An 18855-nucleotide genomic window follows, 5' to 3' on the forward strand; every position below is an offset into this window, starting at 1 on the left:
GCATAGATATGAGTATCCTGATTATTGTAAAGGTGGCATGTGTCCTTCAGTGTCATTAGTTTTCTGTGAAGCCAGTTTATTGTTTTGGTTGAATCTTTATCTCTGTGCACAATCTGGCACAAATAGACAGAGAGCAACATAGAATACAACACATAGAGCACACTGAATTAGCCAGTTTTCACAGCCATAGTTTAATTTCTCTATAGATGTTATACCATATTAATGGCCTTTATATTACCATCTTGTCTTGTGATATACACTGTACATAATGGTACATTGTAAGGTAGGAGATCTGTCATGTAGTCTGACTATACACTGTTACTGACACGTAAATTAATCTCTTTTCCTTTGAAGTACATTTTTTCACATTTCACACGGGATGCACAAATATAAATGTTTGGTTCATATCAAGAAACCCTCATCAAATGCTTTTTTAGAGGAGGCAAAACAGACGAATGATGCAATGATAGGAAAATCTCAAGCAGTGACTGGAATGTTTATGCTTTATTAATTGTAGCAAATTATATAAAAAATGTTTATCTAATATATAAAATATCAATCAACTTGTGTTGGTTTATTCATTTTAAGAATGGCGTTTATCTTTTGCAAATAAACTCTTCATATACAAGTTTTCAGTCATAGCAAAAACAGATTTTCATGTTCTCAGCTCATCGTGACAAGAAGAGTGTTTATAAAACCTGTCAAAAGTCAAGGAGGATAACATACACTTAACCAAAATGTTAGATTGCCATCACCAAAACAATTGCGTTAGTCATTTTTGCATTTAAACAGTGGTCACTTTAGAGTTTGCAGAGCAGGCAGGACAACGTGTGAAAGACGAAGGTGTGTTTTAAAGCTCCAGTGATAAATTTACTTCAGTAAACCAAATAAAATGTATTAAACACTGAAAAATATGTCTTTACAACATTGCTGTGATATGCGCAAAGCCTGAGCTTCAGCCTGCTAAGGAATTCCACATGGCATGACATGAATTCAACACTCCAAATCTTTTTCTCGGTTGCTGGCTGGTCTGGTTTTGTTTTAGTAAATGAGATGGCAAATGTGATTAAACAACATGGAGAGACTATTCAACGCGCAATAACAACAGCCCTCTTGGCTACATTATTTGTTACTTGCCTGCTTTTTCTGCTGAAAAGCCTAAACAGTTGTACCCTTATGACTTGAATGCTCAAACCATAGATTATTGGATTAAGAATGGGTGGGAATATCAGAAAGTACAGAGATAAAAACAACTTGGTTTGGTAAGACAGGTGACTAATGTTGAACCGACTTTGTACTATTTCAAAAAAGCACCCGATAGAGTAGTTCATTATTGATAGTAGGTGGGGGGTGCAGGTCCGGAGGGCTTTGATTTTGGATTTGCTGAATGACAATACACATATCCTCAGGATGTGTGCATATGAATAACAGATCATAATAAGCTGTGGAAGTGTGTACAGAGCTACAGATAGTAGGCCAACTATGTTAACAATAGATGAATCTGTACAGGCAAGTTTCACCAGCATGTAATTAAAACAGTACACCTTTTCTATGGTTCTGTTACAAAACCGCAGCTGAAGAGTGAAAATGAAAACAATGAGAAATGCCAGCATGGGGTAAAGCCACGTAAATACAATAAGTTTAACAACTCTCTGTGACATCATTTCATGATAAAGCAGCGGATGACAAATGGCCACATACCTGTCATAACTCATCGCTGCTAGAATTGTGAATTCAATGATGGCAAATGTGTGTAGAGCATAGATCTGTGTCTGACAAAACGGTAGTGATATCTCATATGAGTGTGACAGTATGTTGCTCAGTACTGCTGGCAGTAAAGCAGTGCTTCCATACAGACCATTCACAGCCAAGTTACACAGCAACAAATACATTGGCTCATGCAGGGTTTTTTCATGATAGACCACTCCGATTAACACTACATTTTCAGCAACAATGGTTATGTATATAATCAGGAAAATGCAGAAATACATTGGCTTCAGGTTCTCCATTCCATTGTAGTCAGATAGATGAAAAGATGTCACTTCAGAGAAATTTGTCATGCTGAAACAAATTAATCATAAAGCATCTGAGCAATCCAGAATATACTGCACAATTTTGCACTTTACACGACAATCTGAGATGAACTGAGTTTTACCTTTGTGTGAAGACCCACCTCACCTGCATTTCACCTGCACTGAGCAGCTTTTATAGTCTTTGTACTTCTTCTCTTGTGAAATTAAGTCATATGTTGTTACCTACCGTGCCAATGATTTCACAGGATTCACATGTCAGATCCCACAATTCAAACTCGAGGAATGAGGGTGTGACAGCATGAATTGGTTCGGTTTGGTTTCTACATGGCAAAAAATAAATAAAAATAATTTAATAAGAAAATGCACACATTTTCTATGCTACTGGAGATGTTCAGGTTAATTCCAATAATTTGCTAAAGTGTGTACTGCAGGTCAATTGAACTTGACACTGTATAGAAATACAGTGGAAACCTCTTACAGTGATCACGTCTGTCCAGGTCAAATTGATCACTATAAGCGGATGATTATTATAACCACATATTTTTCCTTTTTCTTTATCTCTCATGCAGATTACCATCTAATTGATATTTGTATATTTATTACATGAATATAAAGTAATGTTGTTGATCTGCAGCATGTTTGTATTTGCTGAGTCCCGTTTCTACTTCCATTACACAGCTGCACCCCTCCTAAGGTCTCATCCATCAAAATTAGTTTGACATTGGTTTGTCTGTAAATTGAGTAAGTTTTATTACTTTAATGTTTAGCAGAATAAAATCCTAATTGTTGATCACTCCTATTGGAAAATTAATCTTTTTAATGAATCAGAGACATATGTTCGGGTTGTCCATCCGTCTGTCCGTCCCATTCTCGTGAAAGCGATATCTCAGGAACACCTTAAGGGAAGAATTTGGTGGTTGAAGGTCAAAGGTCAAGGTCACTGTGACCTTACAAAACACGTTTTTGGCCATATTTTACAGTTGGTCTGACAATGAATTGGTGACACTTTTGACTCAAAGGTCAAGGTCACTGTAAACTCAAAATGACCTTGACAATGACAATTTTTGGCCATAACTCAAGAATTGATGCGGTAATTATGACAAACAGATTTCACACAGATGTTTATTGGGATACAACAATGAAGTGATGACATTTTTTTACACAAAAAGGTCAAAGGTTAACTTCACTGTGACATTATAATGTCCTGGAAATACAATGTCCATTATTTAACACCATAACTCAGGAACAGAAGGGGAGAGTGACACTTTTGACTCAAAGGTTAAAGGTCATTGGGACATCAAAATAGGTTTTTAGTCATAATTTAAGAATGAATTGGGCGATTACAGATTTCACACACACGTTGACTGGGACGACACAATGAAAAAACAAAAACTAGCACAGTACGGGCTTTCCGCCGTCTCGTCCATTCTGCCTTTCATTTCCTGCCTCATTCTGAATTTTGAGCGTCATTGGAATCACGTGACTTCAAACAACGTATTGGAGCGCGCCTAGCTAATCCTGATCCTGTGAGTGAATGAGTGAGTTTCACCTACAGCTCATAGAGAGGCTTTGCATCTAAAATGCCAGGCGAAAACAAAAGCACCACATGTTGTGTAGCTATACTCTATAAGAATCCATCTTTACATAGTAATCAAGTACATGTGTACCTGTTTAGCCAATACATCTATGATAATCCCTCATTAATCAGTTCAACAATGTATATTTACTGGAATCATACATATGTATCATCAATATAGTGATAACTTCTATTTAGCCTAAAAATACACTTTATACCTTTTATTCAATTCCTTCCAAGTACTCACTACATATATTATGAGTCTGGACAGACATGGATGTAAACTGCAACTTGACTGGTTGGCGGAGGCACACAACCACAGGGCGGCAATTCTAGTAATTCTAATCAACTATATTGATAACAACCTGTGTTTACACTTGTTTCATCACAATTACACCAAGGTCATTTATTCTCCAGGTATTGTTTACAGGTCAGGTATGATCTCACTCTCATTATGAAGCAGTTCCTAATTGCTTCCAAGGGGATGCAAAACACTGACCTCTAATGAGCATGTTTATCTTATGTCTGAAACATAAGTATGAAACATAAACATAAACATTTTGCTACCACAAAAGCAATTAATATCATCAAATTCAACAATTGTATATCATATTGAAATGCTTAAAAATATGCATTTTTGTTTTCCACTTCCAAATTTGAACCACAGCTTTAAATTACAAGATCTATAGTTTAATCTTGTTTATCATAACATAAATATAAACACTCAATGGCAGAAAAAAAGGACAGCACAGGTTGAGGGAATCCAGATGACCTTGTGAGAGTAACCACTTCATTAAGAGCATTACTAATAAAGAATATTATTGTTTGATCACTCAACATTAACTTGAATACAATTTAAATACAATCCTATATGATCAAAGAAAAAAGAAAGAGTTTTGCCTTTAGTGAAATTTAACACAATTTTACTTGCCAAAAGATAAATGCATTATATGACATACATTTTGTAATATGGTCAGGAAAACCACATAGAAATAGGACAAGCAATGCTTTTATAGCAGTAGAAAGTGGAGATTTTTAAAGGGTTACATTTTATGACTGAAGATAGTATTAATGATTGGATGGTACCAAACATCATCTAGAATTTACACCAGACTTAATGGTTTCATGAAGCATTTGAGTCTGAGTTGCAGGCAAAGATTACTCAACTATAAACCAATTTAATTACTGACATATCTGTGAAAGTTACTGAGTCAGAGTACAGAAGCACACATTCAGGAAGTCTTGTGGAGTCTACAGTTACTCGGTGGTAATCCTCCTCTCCATGCAACGGAGTGTGCTGCTTAAACCGGTGGCTTTTTAACATTGCTCAAGGTGGACAAGTGTTGTTACCACGATTATCAAAGTATGTTGAACTCCTGAACTCATGTGAGTGTTTGGTGAAGAAAAGACAAAACAGTTTGCTGATATAGATTTAGACACCTTTGCAAAGGGTGTACTTAGAATGTGTGAATGACTAATATATATATATATATATGCTTATAAGAGCTGCAGCTCAGATTGCACATTTTATTCAGGAGTCACTTTAGTGCTTCACAGTGAACTGAAGTTTACTTTTCACTTTCTACAAAGTATCACATTCATTCTGACATGAGGCTTGAAAAATCCCTGAACTTCTGGACTATACTTGTCTTGTTCACATATTCATTATAAATATTTTGTAAACAGTTTGACATTAGCAGCTAGTCTGAGTTTTGGTATCATCAGAAAAATGCCCAGTATACAGTAGTCCACCTAGCCTGTGTTTGTAAATGTGTGCTAACCAGCCATTACAATTTTCTGATACTACTGAAGGTGAAATACCAAGACCCAGACAAGTTGTCTGTGACAACTGAACCTCTAACAGCCTATGGGATGATCAGAGAGTGGCCATAAGTTTTCCTAGAGGTCTGCTGTACCAAAAACTGACCACAGACCTGGAGAGGGATTCAGAAAAACTAAACATTAGGCCAATACACAGACTCAAAGAGGGCCGTTGTGGCAGCCATACCCCACATGAGGAGGTTGTGCTTTCTACAAAACACGTCAGAGCACACATAAGACACAATCAGTGCAGCATCTCTTCACAATCACCCGTGTGAGAGGGAAGTCAGATGGCATGAAGTAGTACTGGAAGCTAGTTAAAGGATCGGGGATTCAGATCACAAGGAGCTGCCCCAGAACTGGTTTCTGTCCATTCGGCTGAGGCAAGGCCAGAATCAGAGGAAAAACTAGAGGATTGACCAATGCAGTTGTGTTGTCAAACTGTGCATGCGTGATGATTGATGTTTTATGATTCAGTGTTTGTTATTTGTAACATCACTTTGCAATAGTGAATATCAGTAGCTTGTGTATAAAACATTTCTAATTTTGTTGTAGTTTTACTCTAATTTGGGTAACACTTTACAATACTGGTGCACATATATGCATTCATTAATGCTAATGCTAACTAATGCACAGATAATCATGAGTTCATGAGTTCATGAGTGTATGACTCATGAAGAAATAAGCCATGCATTTATGTTTACCACATCAGCAACTAATAAAGAGTTTTATTGTTAATAGTATTTAATGTTTGCATTAGGTAACCTAATAAACAGATGCACCAGTTCATCTGGTACGCATTAATTAATGCATATTTGTGCACCAACATTGTAAAGTGTTAACCTAATTTTTTCTACATGTTACAATTTCTCTTTTTTCTTTTCCATGTGTCCTCTATGAATCACATGAATCAGTAAGTAATGCACCGCTAATTTAAATGCCACAAAATGCCTTAAAAATGTATTTGTGTGTCAAGGTACAGTATGCGGTTACCAGCAAGAACCACCACTGATCATATCCATATGTTAAGGCAAAAGTGCTGAAACATTTTCAGCATCAATGATGTAAGCCATAACTGGATAAACACACTCATTAGAGGTCATTAGTCCACTTTGTGTTTCCATTCCTCTAGAAAGCAATTAGACGCCACTGTTCTACCACAGGTGAGACCTCTTTGGACAGCACCTTGAGAATAGAGATAAGGCATGAAAGGAAAACAGTAATGACTTATCTCCCCTTGGAGAACACTGATGTAACACTGATGAAACTGTGTCAGAAGTGTTGTGACCTTTGAGCTAATGCAAATCACAGCAATAATTTGTTCAGCCGTTTATTTCTGTGCATCTCATTAAATTGGTTTATTCCCACCACCCAGTCATACTTTGGTGTTGACTGTGTCTTGCCAATTGTTTTATTTTGTTTTACATAAAATGTATGAGTACAACTGAACTTGATACTGTGGAAAGCTTTGGACCCATCCTTCACAAATGACTTGTTGACTATTTCTAACAGCATGCATAAGGGTAGAAAAAGTTGGCAAGTTTGGTGGAAGTGCTTTCTGTTAATTTTCTATGCGAAGAAGCAAATCCCTTGTTAGGAGTACGATAAGGCTAAGGCTATAAGGATATGGCTGGTGACGGGTTAGGGGCAGGTACTGCGGAGGGCAAAGTTGAAATAGATTAACTGTGCCCTGGAAGGGGTAGGAAAGCTTGGCAAGGTAACCAGTCACACCTGGGACCAGCATTTATTGTAAATAAATCTAAACTGTAGACTAGTATTTTACGTGTGATACACAACTCCATTTAGAAGCTGCTCCTCTACTTTACTGGTGACCCTAAAAAATATGAGTGGAAGCAGTAGTAAACTGGTTCGATAATATGATTGATCTGGCCACAAGTTGCAGTGTGGGAGGTGTCGGCAATTCCTGGTGGCTTTGTTGCGTTCTGTGTGACAGGCCCTTCAAAGGAGCCCCCGTCTAACACCTGGCTAAAGGCCAAAGTCCTCAAGTTGGCAGGATCACGAGGCCAATGTGGAGGACTGCTCTGGCTATGTCAACAGTTGTCCTCCACTTACACAAGATGCCAATGGGAATAATCCACTGACCAGGCTTTATAATATGGGGGCCTTGCAGGGTTGAACATTCAGGATGCTGGCGATGGTGGCTGGAAGGAGCCTCTGAATAAGTCAGTCGAAACCCTAACCTGAACGTCTCTACAAAGTGGTAGTCAAGGCGAGGAAACTGATTACAGGTCGCAGCATATACTGTAAGTGCCATTGGTTAATCTGTCCAAAGAAAGGATGTCTGTCTTTCCTGAACCCTTGCCAGGCATCCTCTTGTACGTCACCAATGTTACAGTTCTCATAGCTCTGTTTTTATTTCTGTTTGTGAGAAAGGTTATGCTGAACCTGGAATTGAAATGCTAATGCTGTTTACAAAAATGCACCCCTCTACAAATGTGCTCTCCTCTACAGGAATAGGTGCATTACTGACAGTTTATGAGAAATTGCCTTCCCTGATGTTTGACATGGAAAAAGCTGGCCTCTGTGCTTATGTCCTCACTCTCAGAAAGCAATGAGGGTTAAGGAAGTGCATGAGTTTTAAATCAGCTGAAAAACAAGTTTCTTTGGAATGTTTGTCTCTTGTCTCGTGACAACACTTGGTCACGAGTTGGGCACAGGGATTTAGGTTTCTTATGTGATTAAGAAAAGCATGTTCTCTTAAGGATGCTTATAATTCTATAATATAAAACCTAGTGACCAGTACGCTGCTTCATATTATCTTCACTCCTCCCCTCTGACCAAAATACAAACAGACCCAGGCCTAATCCTCATTTTGGAGCAACAGTATCAGACGCAAGAATGACTTCTTATCGTGTGGTTGTTTTGGCGCTCTTGGTTGTCTTACTGCTTAATGGTAAGTTTTGATATAATATCGCTGCACGTTTTTGCAGCTCAAATTTGCACATTTGCACACTTCCAGAGATTATAGATTTTAAATAGATTACGTCATTTTACAGCAAAATAATTTGACATTAAACATAGCCACAATATTTATCGTCATTGCAGTTGTGGAGAATGAGGCTGCATCCTTTCCATGGTCTTGCCCCAGTCTAAGTGGAATGTGTAGAAAGGTTTGCCTCCCAACAGAACTGATCTTTGGACCTCTGGGCTGTGGAAAAGGCTTCTTGTAAGTTTTGATGTTCAGGCGCAACATGTGTATATATTGTGGATATTTTTTTGCTAATGAAATGTGATACATTGTTTCTTGTTTATTCCCAGGTGCTGCGTGTCTCATTTTCTATGAGTGCCAATGCCATGAGATAGGAACGCACGTCTAGTCCGTCATTGTGGTCCTGAAAAATGGCATTCAGCCAAGACTTGCCAAGCGTCACAGAAAATGAGACAGACAGACAACACCACTGTGGAGGATCTTATTTGTCTTTTTGCTCTGATGTAACCTGGCGGAAATGATGGCTGGAATGTTAAATTAACTGCTTGCTGATTTTAATGCAGCTGAAATGGCTGAGGTGGAGTAAAAAAATTACCTTAAACTTCCTTGTTTTGTTTTTTTTGTTTTTGTTTTTTACATGTAGCTTATTTGTCAGAATATGATTTGACATTTTATCGAAAATCATAAATCTACTTGGTTGACAGCCCTTTGTCTTTCATTCATTTTGTTTATACATACTAAACATGTTGTTGGGCAGAAAGACTGCCACTTGTAAGGCAAATTGAATCTATTCTCATCAGTGTTGCTCTAATTTAATTAGCCGCATTTTTTTATTGGAAGAAGAATGCAAGGACCCTGCACTTTAGGACGCACAATGAATGGACTCACAGTTTAGCATCTTCAGTTTAAGAGTAATGTATTAGAAATGTAAAATTATAAGGTGAAGAAATCTCACATGGATTTTATTTAGGTCTGCCCCAGAGCTGCATGCATTATAGGCACATGGCACAGAGTATACATTCCTTACTGCGCATAAGGACCATGTTTGTTATAAATGTTTGGTACAAATGGCAATGAATGGTCAACTGGTTTTGAGGATCAAATTGAGCACTCTCTGACTTACTATGTGTCATCAAGGCTTCCAACAAAGGCTCATTCACCAGTCGTAATTGAATTCCAGACTTTAACAAATGCAAATGAGCAAAAACAACCAAACAAAAGAAGGGGCCGGCTTGATATGTGTGTGAGCTACTGTATGTTGAGTCATATTGTTAAAGATGGCTGCTGTTGCCCTAAAGGGAGGAAGAAAAATAACTGTGAGTGAGTTTTACATAATTAATTAACATAAATGAATATTCATAATACACACAACACTATTATATACAACAAACATTGTGGAGATCTTCAGCTTAAGACTTTAATCCTTCTTTTCGTTAGGCAGTTTGCATCATATCTTGCTGTATGCAAATTAATTGCTTGATATCAAATCCAGGTGTTACATTTATTTTCATTATCTTTACATAATCATTCTTACTTCATTTAGTGACATGATTATGTGATGGTGCAGTGGGACCCTGTAGGTCCAGGTCTGTACATTCAGCTTTGGGAGCCAGAGTCTACAGAAACTGTTATACTGGTATGACTCTCAGATGAGGTCATTATACCTCCCAAAGGCAAGCGGCTCCCTGCTGGGAAGCTTGGGAGCAGGAAAAGTGTGTGATTTTCCTCGACATTTACCCATTTAAGACTCAGCTGGAGGAACATGTTGACAGACCTGGTAGATTAAAGTTGTTCAGACAGCACACTTCCTCACTGTACTGTACACTTTGCTGCGACAAAGACACTATTCTTTTGGTTTAGTCTTTAACCATATCGCATGGCCTTTCTCTAGCTTCACTGCGAGGAGGAAAAACTTTACATTATCAGCCCCACTAATGGTTAAGGCTCTAAGATGAGCAAACGTGTCACTGTTGTATGACAGATCTTACACTTTTGTATTAGGGGATGTAATGACTTTGTGCATATTATGATACCACTGGTCAACAGTAAACAGGTTGGTCCATTCTCTCTGAAAAGCATCTTTGTCTCTTGATAGAAAGACTAAAGATGCATGTGAATTTTTAAATTGACTCCCCAAGTGAATTAAGGACTAATTTCCTCTTTAAAATGAAAGACTCTGCTGAGAATCATAAAGCATAGGACACTGTCTCATCATACACCTCACAAAAATATAACTACAGCAGCGGGCATCACGCCTTGCAGTGAGGGTTAGGTTTTGACATTGGCAGTAGAGGGATTACTCCACAGGCTGCCTGACTCCCATTACAAGAGAGATTGGTGTGTGGTAGCATCACAGGAAATAACATGATCCTGTCAGTATCCTCAAACTTCATTTTCTTTACTCAGAAATGTCATTGCCCTTCATCTCCATCATCTTAAAGAACTGAACTGAAACGTTATATATGGACTAATGTATTACAATTTTAGGTTGTCTTCCAAAGGCTCATCTAGCTGTGGCTTCTTGATGACTCTCTTATTGCTGTAGTTTTTCATATTTTTCTTGCTACTGCAATGGAAGGATGTGCACTGGCACAAATGACCTGGAGAAGAACGGTTTCATAATCTATTGGCCAGCCTGACACTACTGCTGCTAACTAGGGCCATTATCTAACTGATGTTGTAGAAGATAAGATGTACTGCCAATTAGCATAATGTATATTGGATATATGTAAGCCTGTATGCTGTATTTGCATCTGCCTACTTTAGTACTCTCACTGAAGAATCCTTCAGTTTCTTACTCAACTGGTACCATCAGGGGCATAGGACTGTGGGGAAAAGGGGGACTGAGTATACACGGTCATCATGTGAAGAGGGCCCACAAAGTTACTAGAATTAATAGCTGTGGATGCTGTCTGTAGCCAGGGGCCTGACCATAGATGTATAATAAGAACTGACTGATTGGAACCTGTTCATTTGAATGCAGTGAAACCGGTCTGTCTCTGTCTGCTTCTGTTTCCATTAAATGCAGCCTGAAATCCTTAGCATTTGAAATCTCTTCTTCAGATATACTTAATGCTGTCACTCTATTGTAAGATATCATAATTACAGACTTTCAGAAGTTCCTGTAATCTTTTCATTTGTGTCCACTAGGTTTTAATTAGCCATTTCAGATTTATTTAAACCACAGGTGGTCGTCCGTCAGCCATGGAAAGCCAAGAGCGTGCACTGTGCATGATTTTGGTGGAGAACATGATGCCTGCAGGTCAGGCAGTCCATTGCTGTTTGTCCTTCTGCCGCTGGTGGCGCTGTGGGTCAGGATGCTGGTGAGTCAATCTGCCATCACAACACGAAGAAGAACCGGGTCGCAAGAAGCAATAACAAACAAACCTAGCAGCAAGCTAACGCAACCGAACATACAGGCAAAGTGTCTCCTTTACAGTGGACAAACCTAGTATTTGTTTATAAACTTCTAACCGTGTATGATACGATGTACACGGACTACAAAGAAGACATATAGTAATCTGTCACGGAGAAGAGTTAACGTAACTGGTATGTAACGTCTGCTAACACTAGCCAAACGTCAGCTAACGTTACGCTAATCCTCCCCGTCATTGTCGTTTTCTTGAAGAATAATATGATTGTCGAGAAATTAGCTAGAGTTGTAAGGAAACTTAATCGTTTTCACACCCGAGTGAGGTGACTGGAATAACTTTAGATTACAACTTTCACGGTGCCGATATTAGCAGGATACTAGGTATGTCGCTAACTACAGACAATAACATTAAGTTAGCTACCCCGATGACTTTTGATATCTTTTTTTAATTTATTTTGTGCATGGACCATTCAAAATAACTGGGGTTATAACTAACCTAGTTCAATGTTAATGCAAGTCCAGCGGGTCAGAGTACTTTAACGTACCAAACTGATCGCCTGCCAGGAGTAGAAGTAGCTAAATAATGTTTCTCAGGAGGAAACAGCATTAGCCAGCTACATAATTAACAGGTTTAGCATTGCGATAGTAGCAACACAACAGCAGTAACTTCCTGTAGGCAGCTGCAACAACAAAATGTGCTACGTCGATTAAACATACGGACAGTGGATTTCAGCATGTTTTTATGTTACTACAAACACAAGGCAGTACATTGGGCTAATTAGTAGTTAACTAGTGCCATAAAGTAGCCTATACAGTCCTTAACTGTTGTTTTAACATCTTGTCTACTATGGCAAATAACCTGAGCATTGCACTTATTTGACCTTATCCTGATGCAGTTTGCTTCATAAAACTCATTTTCTGTACATAAATAAGTTACTGTTACATGCATTCAAAAACAGCAGGGTTAACCAGATCTGGCGTCAGGATCTGGTTCTGCGCAGTATTTATAGCACCAGACTGTAAGGGCCTCCAAATGTAAATTTTGTGTTGATCATGCTTTGAGATACTCATAATCAAATCGACATATGTAAAAGCGGACAAAGAGACTGTCAATTAAATTTTTGAGCATTCTCTTATGTGGACAATCTTTAGTAATCCTGGGTGTCCTGAGATCTCTCTACATGGGAGTAGAATATTGCTGCATTACTGATCTGAGTTTTATTTTTTTAAGTGTTATTGATTTTAATAACCCACAATTATTTTGCCTGGATTTGTAAACAAAATAAGCAACACAGTTGTAGTAAAAACCTGTAAGGACCTATGCAGAATTCCTTATTAAATGCACTTTTATGTAAATAGACATTTTTGTTAACAATGTCTTCACACTACTACTGATGCGAAGCTCATAAATGTTATGTATTTGGAAGTTGATGTTTATGTTTGCTTTGGTTCTCCATGACAATAGAGTACATGTTAATGCATGCTGGAGAGCCAGTTTACAGTTTCTTATTTGCATACCCAAGTGCATATTTACACATGTTTACCACCTCAATTGTTTATTCACATTAGTATGTTAATACCAGACTGTAATCAAACTGCAAGTTCAGCCTGAGACCTGAGACATTTTCCTTCTGGTTGTGACTGATTACTCACTCTTGATTATGATGTGCTACTGTCATATCTTTTTCACAGTTTAGTGCAACTGCAAGCGACTAAGGATGGTTCACCTTAGTGTGTTGTGTGTGGGAGCTCGATGGAGTGTCCTTATAATGGTTTTCTTCAGCGTACTGGTTCCCTCACCCACACATGCCTATATCTATGCTGTAAGTAATCTTGAATTTGCTCATAGACTTTGATAAGCTCTAGCTATAAACATGATTCCTCAAAATGATTATGTAATTTCTTATGTATATATTGTTTTGGCAGCATTATAGCAATATGACCTCCATGTTGTTTGAGGACCTGCCTGCCTTGTTTGGCACCCCACTTCCTAAGGATGGACTAATGGTGAGAGAACAGTATTGGAGAAAGGGTGCATACAGAAAAACATAGGTCATAGTCCTTTATAATACCTTTTTTTTTTTCTTTGTGTGAAAGGGAATTTTGGTGGTGCCTCGTCCACTTAATGGCTGTACGGCAATAGACCCTCCTCCTCCATTGCCACCATCTTATGATGCCAACACCACCAAATTCATCGCTCTCATCAGACGCTATGATTGCAATTTTGATATAAAGGTCAGTAATTGACATTGAATACGTGGTAGTGTCTGTGAAGCAAACTGGTCTAATGTGAGGAACTGGTTTTCAGGTCTTGCACGCACAGCAAGCTGGATACAGTGCTGCAATCGTTCACAACATGTATTCAGACACTCTGCTCAATATGAACTACAGCAACGGTAATTGTCATTTTTAAAATGTGCACAATATCAAACAACACATTCACCCCATCTTACTAAAATGCATCAAATTTAAATCTTGTTTTGTTATTTCCTTTTTTCCCAGACACTATTGCAGAGGAGATTGAAATCCCCTCTGTATTCACCAGCTACTATGCCTCCCAAATTCTCAGGAATTTCATAATTCCAGAACAAGGGTAAGTAAAAACATTTCAACGTTATTAGAAATAAATGCTTATGATAATGTTGCTATCTGATGCATTGTTTCTTTTTTTTGGCCTGCAGGGCCTATGTGATCCTCAAGCCGGAGTTTGCTTTTCCACTCTCATACTACCTTATTCCCTTCACTGGAGTAGTTGGCATGATCATTCTTGTGATGTGTGTCGTCTTGGTAAGTATGCATATGATGTGATGCCTCTTTGGGTGTTTATTCAGTATGTAGCACATTCTTTAATATACCTTTTGGGATTTTGAAGTTCACAATTGTAAAAATTGAAAGGGAAATTGTGCAATAATTTCCATACATATTTTTCACCTAGCTTCCAAAGATAGACTATTTGGACCATGGGTGGCAAGGGCAAGCCTTGAATATGTCTCTTTATATTGTAAAATAGTGACCTAATGGTATTTCAGCAAAGCTAGAGCCAGCAAATTTTCCTGTTGAGATGCTATATTTATTCAGTAGACACATATTTTTATTACGTTTAAAGCCCTGAAAACCTAAGTTCCAAATCACATTCTTACTTACTATGAGCGTTGGGGTCCTACATGAACACAAAAAACAAACTCATCCGTGCATGTAATTCTCACGCCATCAGTAACATTATCTTTTTGTATTGTTCAGATTGTACGATGTGTACAGTACAGAAAAAGGATGAGGAAAAATCGTTTGTCCAAGGAACAACTGAAGCGGATTCCAACCCACAAGTTCCGTAAAGGTAACAAGATTATATTGTTTTCACTGTTACTGTAATACATTGTTTTTAAAAATATTGAGAACCAATTGCAATGATCAAATTTTCCTTGCATATGAATTTGAAGTCTATAAAGTTTCTGTGGAGCTTTTTACCTATAGAACATGTTCTTATGCTGAAATGTTATTCATTTGCAGGCTAGAAAATAGTTGAAGAATTTAAATAGATAATATTTCACATTATTTTGAATGGTTTAAGTTGATAACCTTTCTTCTCTGTTTCAGGGGATGACTATGATGTGTGTGCCATCTGTCTCGATGAGTATGAAGAAGGAGACAAGCTGCGAGTTTTACCTTGTTCACACGGTAAATATTTGATATGTTGTTTATAGTGTTATTATGAAATGTACATTGGGAAAACACCTATACTGATACACAGACTGTGCACATCTACCACACTTGAAGCAACAAGCTTTTGTACTATTTGATAAGGGAGTAAAATTAATGTACCCTTTCTTGCAAGTCAATATTTGTACCTCTACCTATTGTATCTTCAGAAGTACAATATTGTACTCCATGTGATCAAAACGTTCATAAAACAACATTTTCCTTTTCCTCTAAACTTTAAATGGCCAATTTCTCCTGCATTGTAGACATATTGAGACAGTAAAGACAGATCAGCCAGTAGAAATGATCCCTCACCAGCTTCTCATCACCCAGCCAAGCTGAAAACACTGCTGGTTATGTCTTCTCCCCCCCCCCAAATGCCACCTGGACACCTCAAATCAGTGTGTGTTACCCAAACTGTACATTCACTCTACATCACAACTAAAAATCCTCTAAATTCTTCTTTCTGCTTTTCAGCCTACCACTGCAAGTGTGTAGACCCGTGGCTCACACAGACCAAGAAGACGTGTCCTGTTTGCAAACAGCGCGTCACTCGGAACAACCAAGACCACTCCGAGTCTGAGTCTGAGGAGGAAACTGGGGGACGTGGGGAGGAAGAAGGGACAGAGGGTGAGGCAGACTCAGAGCACACTCCTCTGCTTCGGCCCTCCAACCCTGGGTCCCCTTCAGGGAGCCCAGGGGCCTATTCAGCTACCACCACCACCACTACTGCCCAGTGCCTCGCCTCCCCTGTGCACTGCGACTCACCTATCCTTGTATACGAAGGCTACCACTCACCCCAGGAGGACACAGACTCAGAAAGCGATGACCCAGGAGAGGACAGGCACCACACTGATGATGACACTGCTCAGCTTATTGGTAGGGATAGAGTAGAGATCTGATGGCTGGAACTTAGCTGCAATGAAATAACAGTTTTACCTAAAAAAGGGTCTTTGTGTCATCAGGCATGGTGTTATCACACTGTACTTTAAAATATTTTGCAGAGTTGTGGTTAGCTAGACATTTATTGTAACAGAATATTTTACCCAGTAACCAGAGGAGGTCTACGCGTTGGTGTCAAAGCACATGTGGCACTTGCATTGATCGGTCTGACCAAAATCCAACATTGAGCATCAACCCACTTCTATACACACATTCACTCCAGTACTCCTATATTTGTCTGTAGACCTCCTTTGTTAATGCATGTTGTAATTCATAACTTGACCACACCACATGACCTAACCACTAGTGCTGCACAAAATGAATGGGCCACTTTAATGTCTCAGTAATCTAATGTGCTGTATAAGTATGAGAGTGATTCTAGTAGATGAAGCCTGTGTTGCTAAACAGAATGAGTTCTGCGCTCACACTTAAAGTGAATCTTCTTGGTTCCCTATGTAAGGTTTAAGTAGGGTTAGTGCAGTTTTAAGACTCTCTGTTGTCTTAATCATAATTGTTTTATATCTGACAGTCCTTTTCCCAGCTTTGAATCGTTTCCTAACAAGGATGTGCAAGTGGAGGGGAAAATGTTTGTCTTCATTTTATTTTTTAATCCCCTTAGCTCTCTTTTCACATTTTTAAAGCTATATTTCAGTTCTTTGAAATGTCAGATTTTTCTCCAATTCCAAAGTAAATTACGCTATAATAGAATATTGCAATGATGTTATACATTTCTGCTGCTTTTACATTGTTATTGATAATACCTTATGGTCAGGTTAAGACAGATATTTTTAGCTTTATGCAGTTTGTCAAGTTGAACAAACTCAGGTTTATAGCAACACATTAAAGGTCAGTTGTTATGGTAACATTGAGAATTAATGGGTTTTGGTCTTATGAATTGTTTTAGCTTTTTGTTTTTTCATTAAATCAGCAATATAAATTCATGAACATTTAATGGATGTTTTTCCTTTTTTTTTTTTTACACAACAGAATGAAACCATGTTGAATTGTGGGATCCTGGAGGGGTTTTTTTTAGGGAAAAAGAGCATTGCCTTACATTGGCCTTGATGTACATGTGTATGTTAAATTAAATGTTTGGAAATTGAAGGGACAGGATTCACACTCCTCTGTTTTCCCCTTGTCTAGCTGTATTTAATATTGCTGGTCAGAAAGCTTTGACCTTGTTCCCTGCTCTGAAAATGTGCTCCACATTTGTTTTTATCGCGACGAACATGAAAGAAAGCCTGTGTTTCCATGTGTTTTGTGCTTGTAATGATACAGATAGCCAGCTTAGACATGCTTGATTTGCACCTGAACATTTGGACAAACACTGTTATACAAGATATGGTATATTTCTCTGCTTTATAAAATGAGCTGGACAGGGTCTAGGCTGTTGATTTATATAAAGAGCAGTGCAAATAGAAACCTTAGCCAAACTGTTTCACTGCTCCAAATCCTTGATCTGAGAAAACTACAGTTTTTGTTTTTAATGTATAGTAACCTTAACTTTAAAGTTACTGTCATATGTAATAAGAGTGCTCCAGATGTTTTATCAATTAAAATAACATGTCCTACTGTATAACCTCAACTTCAAACCTAACTTATATCTATACCACATCAGATAAGGGACCAAACATATCCCCCAAACACCATGACTGCATGTGATAACAGAGGAAACCATGTGCATGATGCATATACACTATGTGTCTGAGGATTTGTTTTCAGTAAGTTGCAATTTGATGTGTGAGTGTTAAAGATGGGAATCAGTCGGACTGAAATCATAACATTCCATCTTTATATTTTACTGATGATTGATTAAAAGACTCCACACTATCAATGTTTGATTGGGACTAGTTGGCAATATAGACTGCATTGTAAAATATAACAGCTGTTTTCCTATTTGCAGTATGCTTCAAATGTCTTTTGTACTGTACTTTTTTTGTCTCGATTTTAGAGACTTAACTGAAACAAATGGAAAAATATAATCCCCAAATCGTTCATTTTTTCTTCTTTTAGAATGTGCCTAGTTTATCACATTTGAATAATAAATGTACTGTGTCAAGTATAATTTTCATGTTTAAAGCAGGTTTGAGAATCCTTTAATGTCTAAATAGTCTGTGGAAAGCTGCATTTAATGTGTGGTTTGTGGAAGATTAAATGATATTGAAATGGGACTGTGGTGCCACTTTTTTGTTTAGATGAGAAAAGAAAAGTAACACTTTTCCTTACAATGGCTTGTCATACATGATCATCCTTAATGATAAAGCCAATATGAAGCAAATTGTTACCAAATGGGTAAGTTATTAGCACGTTTTGTCAATTTCAGTATACAGCAGGTAAAATAAGTATTGAACATGTCACCATTTTTCTCAGTAAATATATTTTTAAAGGTGCTATTGAAATGAAATTTTCACCACTCATGAAATCCACACAAGCAAATAAATCAAACCATAGATTTCCATAAATT

The 18855-nt window shown here is 37.9% G+C and overlaps 2 protein-coding genes across 3 annotated transcripts; one reads left to right on the plus strand and one right to left on the minus strand.

Moving 5' to 3' along the window:
* Positions 1-485: 485 nt before the first annotated feature.
* On the minus strand, positions 486-2699 carry LOC122888828 (olfactory receptor 52D1-like). The gene is made up of 2 exons (XM_044223729.1): positions 2156-2699; positions 486-2061 (listed from the first exon to the last, which is right to left on the minus strand). The coding sequence occupies exons 1-2, from the start codon at positions 2182-2184 to the stop codon at positions 1089-1091; spliced, it is 1002 nt and encodes a 333-aa protein (XP_044079664.1). The 5' UTR covers positions 2185-2699; the 3' UTR covers positions 486-1088.
* Positions 2700-11581: 8882 nt separating this feature from the next.
* Positions 11582-18562, plus strand: rnf167 (ring finger protein 167). 2 transcript variants are annotated; one of them, XM_044223731.1, is made up of 10 exons: positions 11582-11703; positions 13446-13576; positions 13680-13760; positions 13851-13988; positions 14062-14149; positions 14256-14346; positions 14435-14540; positions 14994-15087; positions 15348-15428; positions 15927-18562. In XM_044223731.1, the coding sequence occupies exons 2-10, from the start codon at positions 13472-13474 to the stop codon at positions 16349-16351; spliced, it is 1209 nt and encodes a 402-aa protein (XP_044079666.1). In that variant the 5' UTR covers positions 11582-11703; positions 13446-13471; the 3' UTR covers positions 16352-18562. The 2 variants fall into 2 exon arrangements, with proteins under 2 accessions (XP_044079666.1, XP_044079665.1); XM_044223730.1 differs by lacking the exon at positions 11582-11703 and adding an exon at positions 11722-11929.
* The last annotated feature ends 293 nt before the right edge of the window (positions 18563-18855 follow it).

The sequence above is a fragment of the Siniperca chuatsi genome, linkage group LG14 (genome assembly GCF_020085105.1).
Source record: "Siniperca chuatsi isolate FFG_IHB_CAS linkage group LG14, ASM2008510v1, whole genome shotgun sequence".
NCBI lineage: Eukaryota > Metazoa > Chordata > Actinopteri > Centrarchiformes > Sinipercidae > Siniperca > Siniperca chuatsi.

Coding starts and splice junctions, on each gene's coding strand:
- LOC122888828 (XM_044223729.1), bottom strand. CDS start 2,184: ATGCAGGTGAGGTGGGTCTTCACACAAAG. Junction 2,062..2,155: donor AGGTGGGTCTTCACACAAAG/GTAAAACTCAGT, acceptor AATTTGTTTCAG/CATGACAAATTTCTCTGAAG.
- rnf167 (XM_044223731.1), top strand. CDS start 13,472: ATGGTTCACCTTAGTGTGTTGTGTGTGGGAGCTCGATGGAGTGTCCTT. Junction 13,989..14,061: donor ATTGCAATTTTGATATAAAG/GTCAGTAATTGA, acceptor ACTGGTTTTCAG/GTCTTGCACGCACAGCAAGC. Junction 15,088..15,347: donor AACCCACAAGTTCCGTAAAG/GTAACAAGATTA, acceptor TCTCTGTTTCAG/GGGATGACTATGATGTGTGT.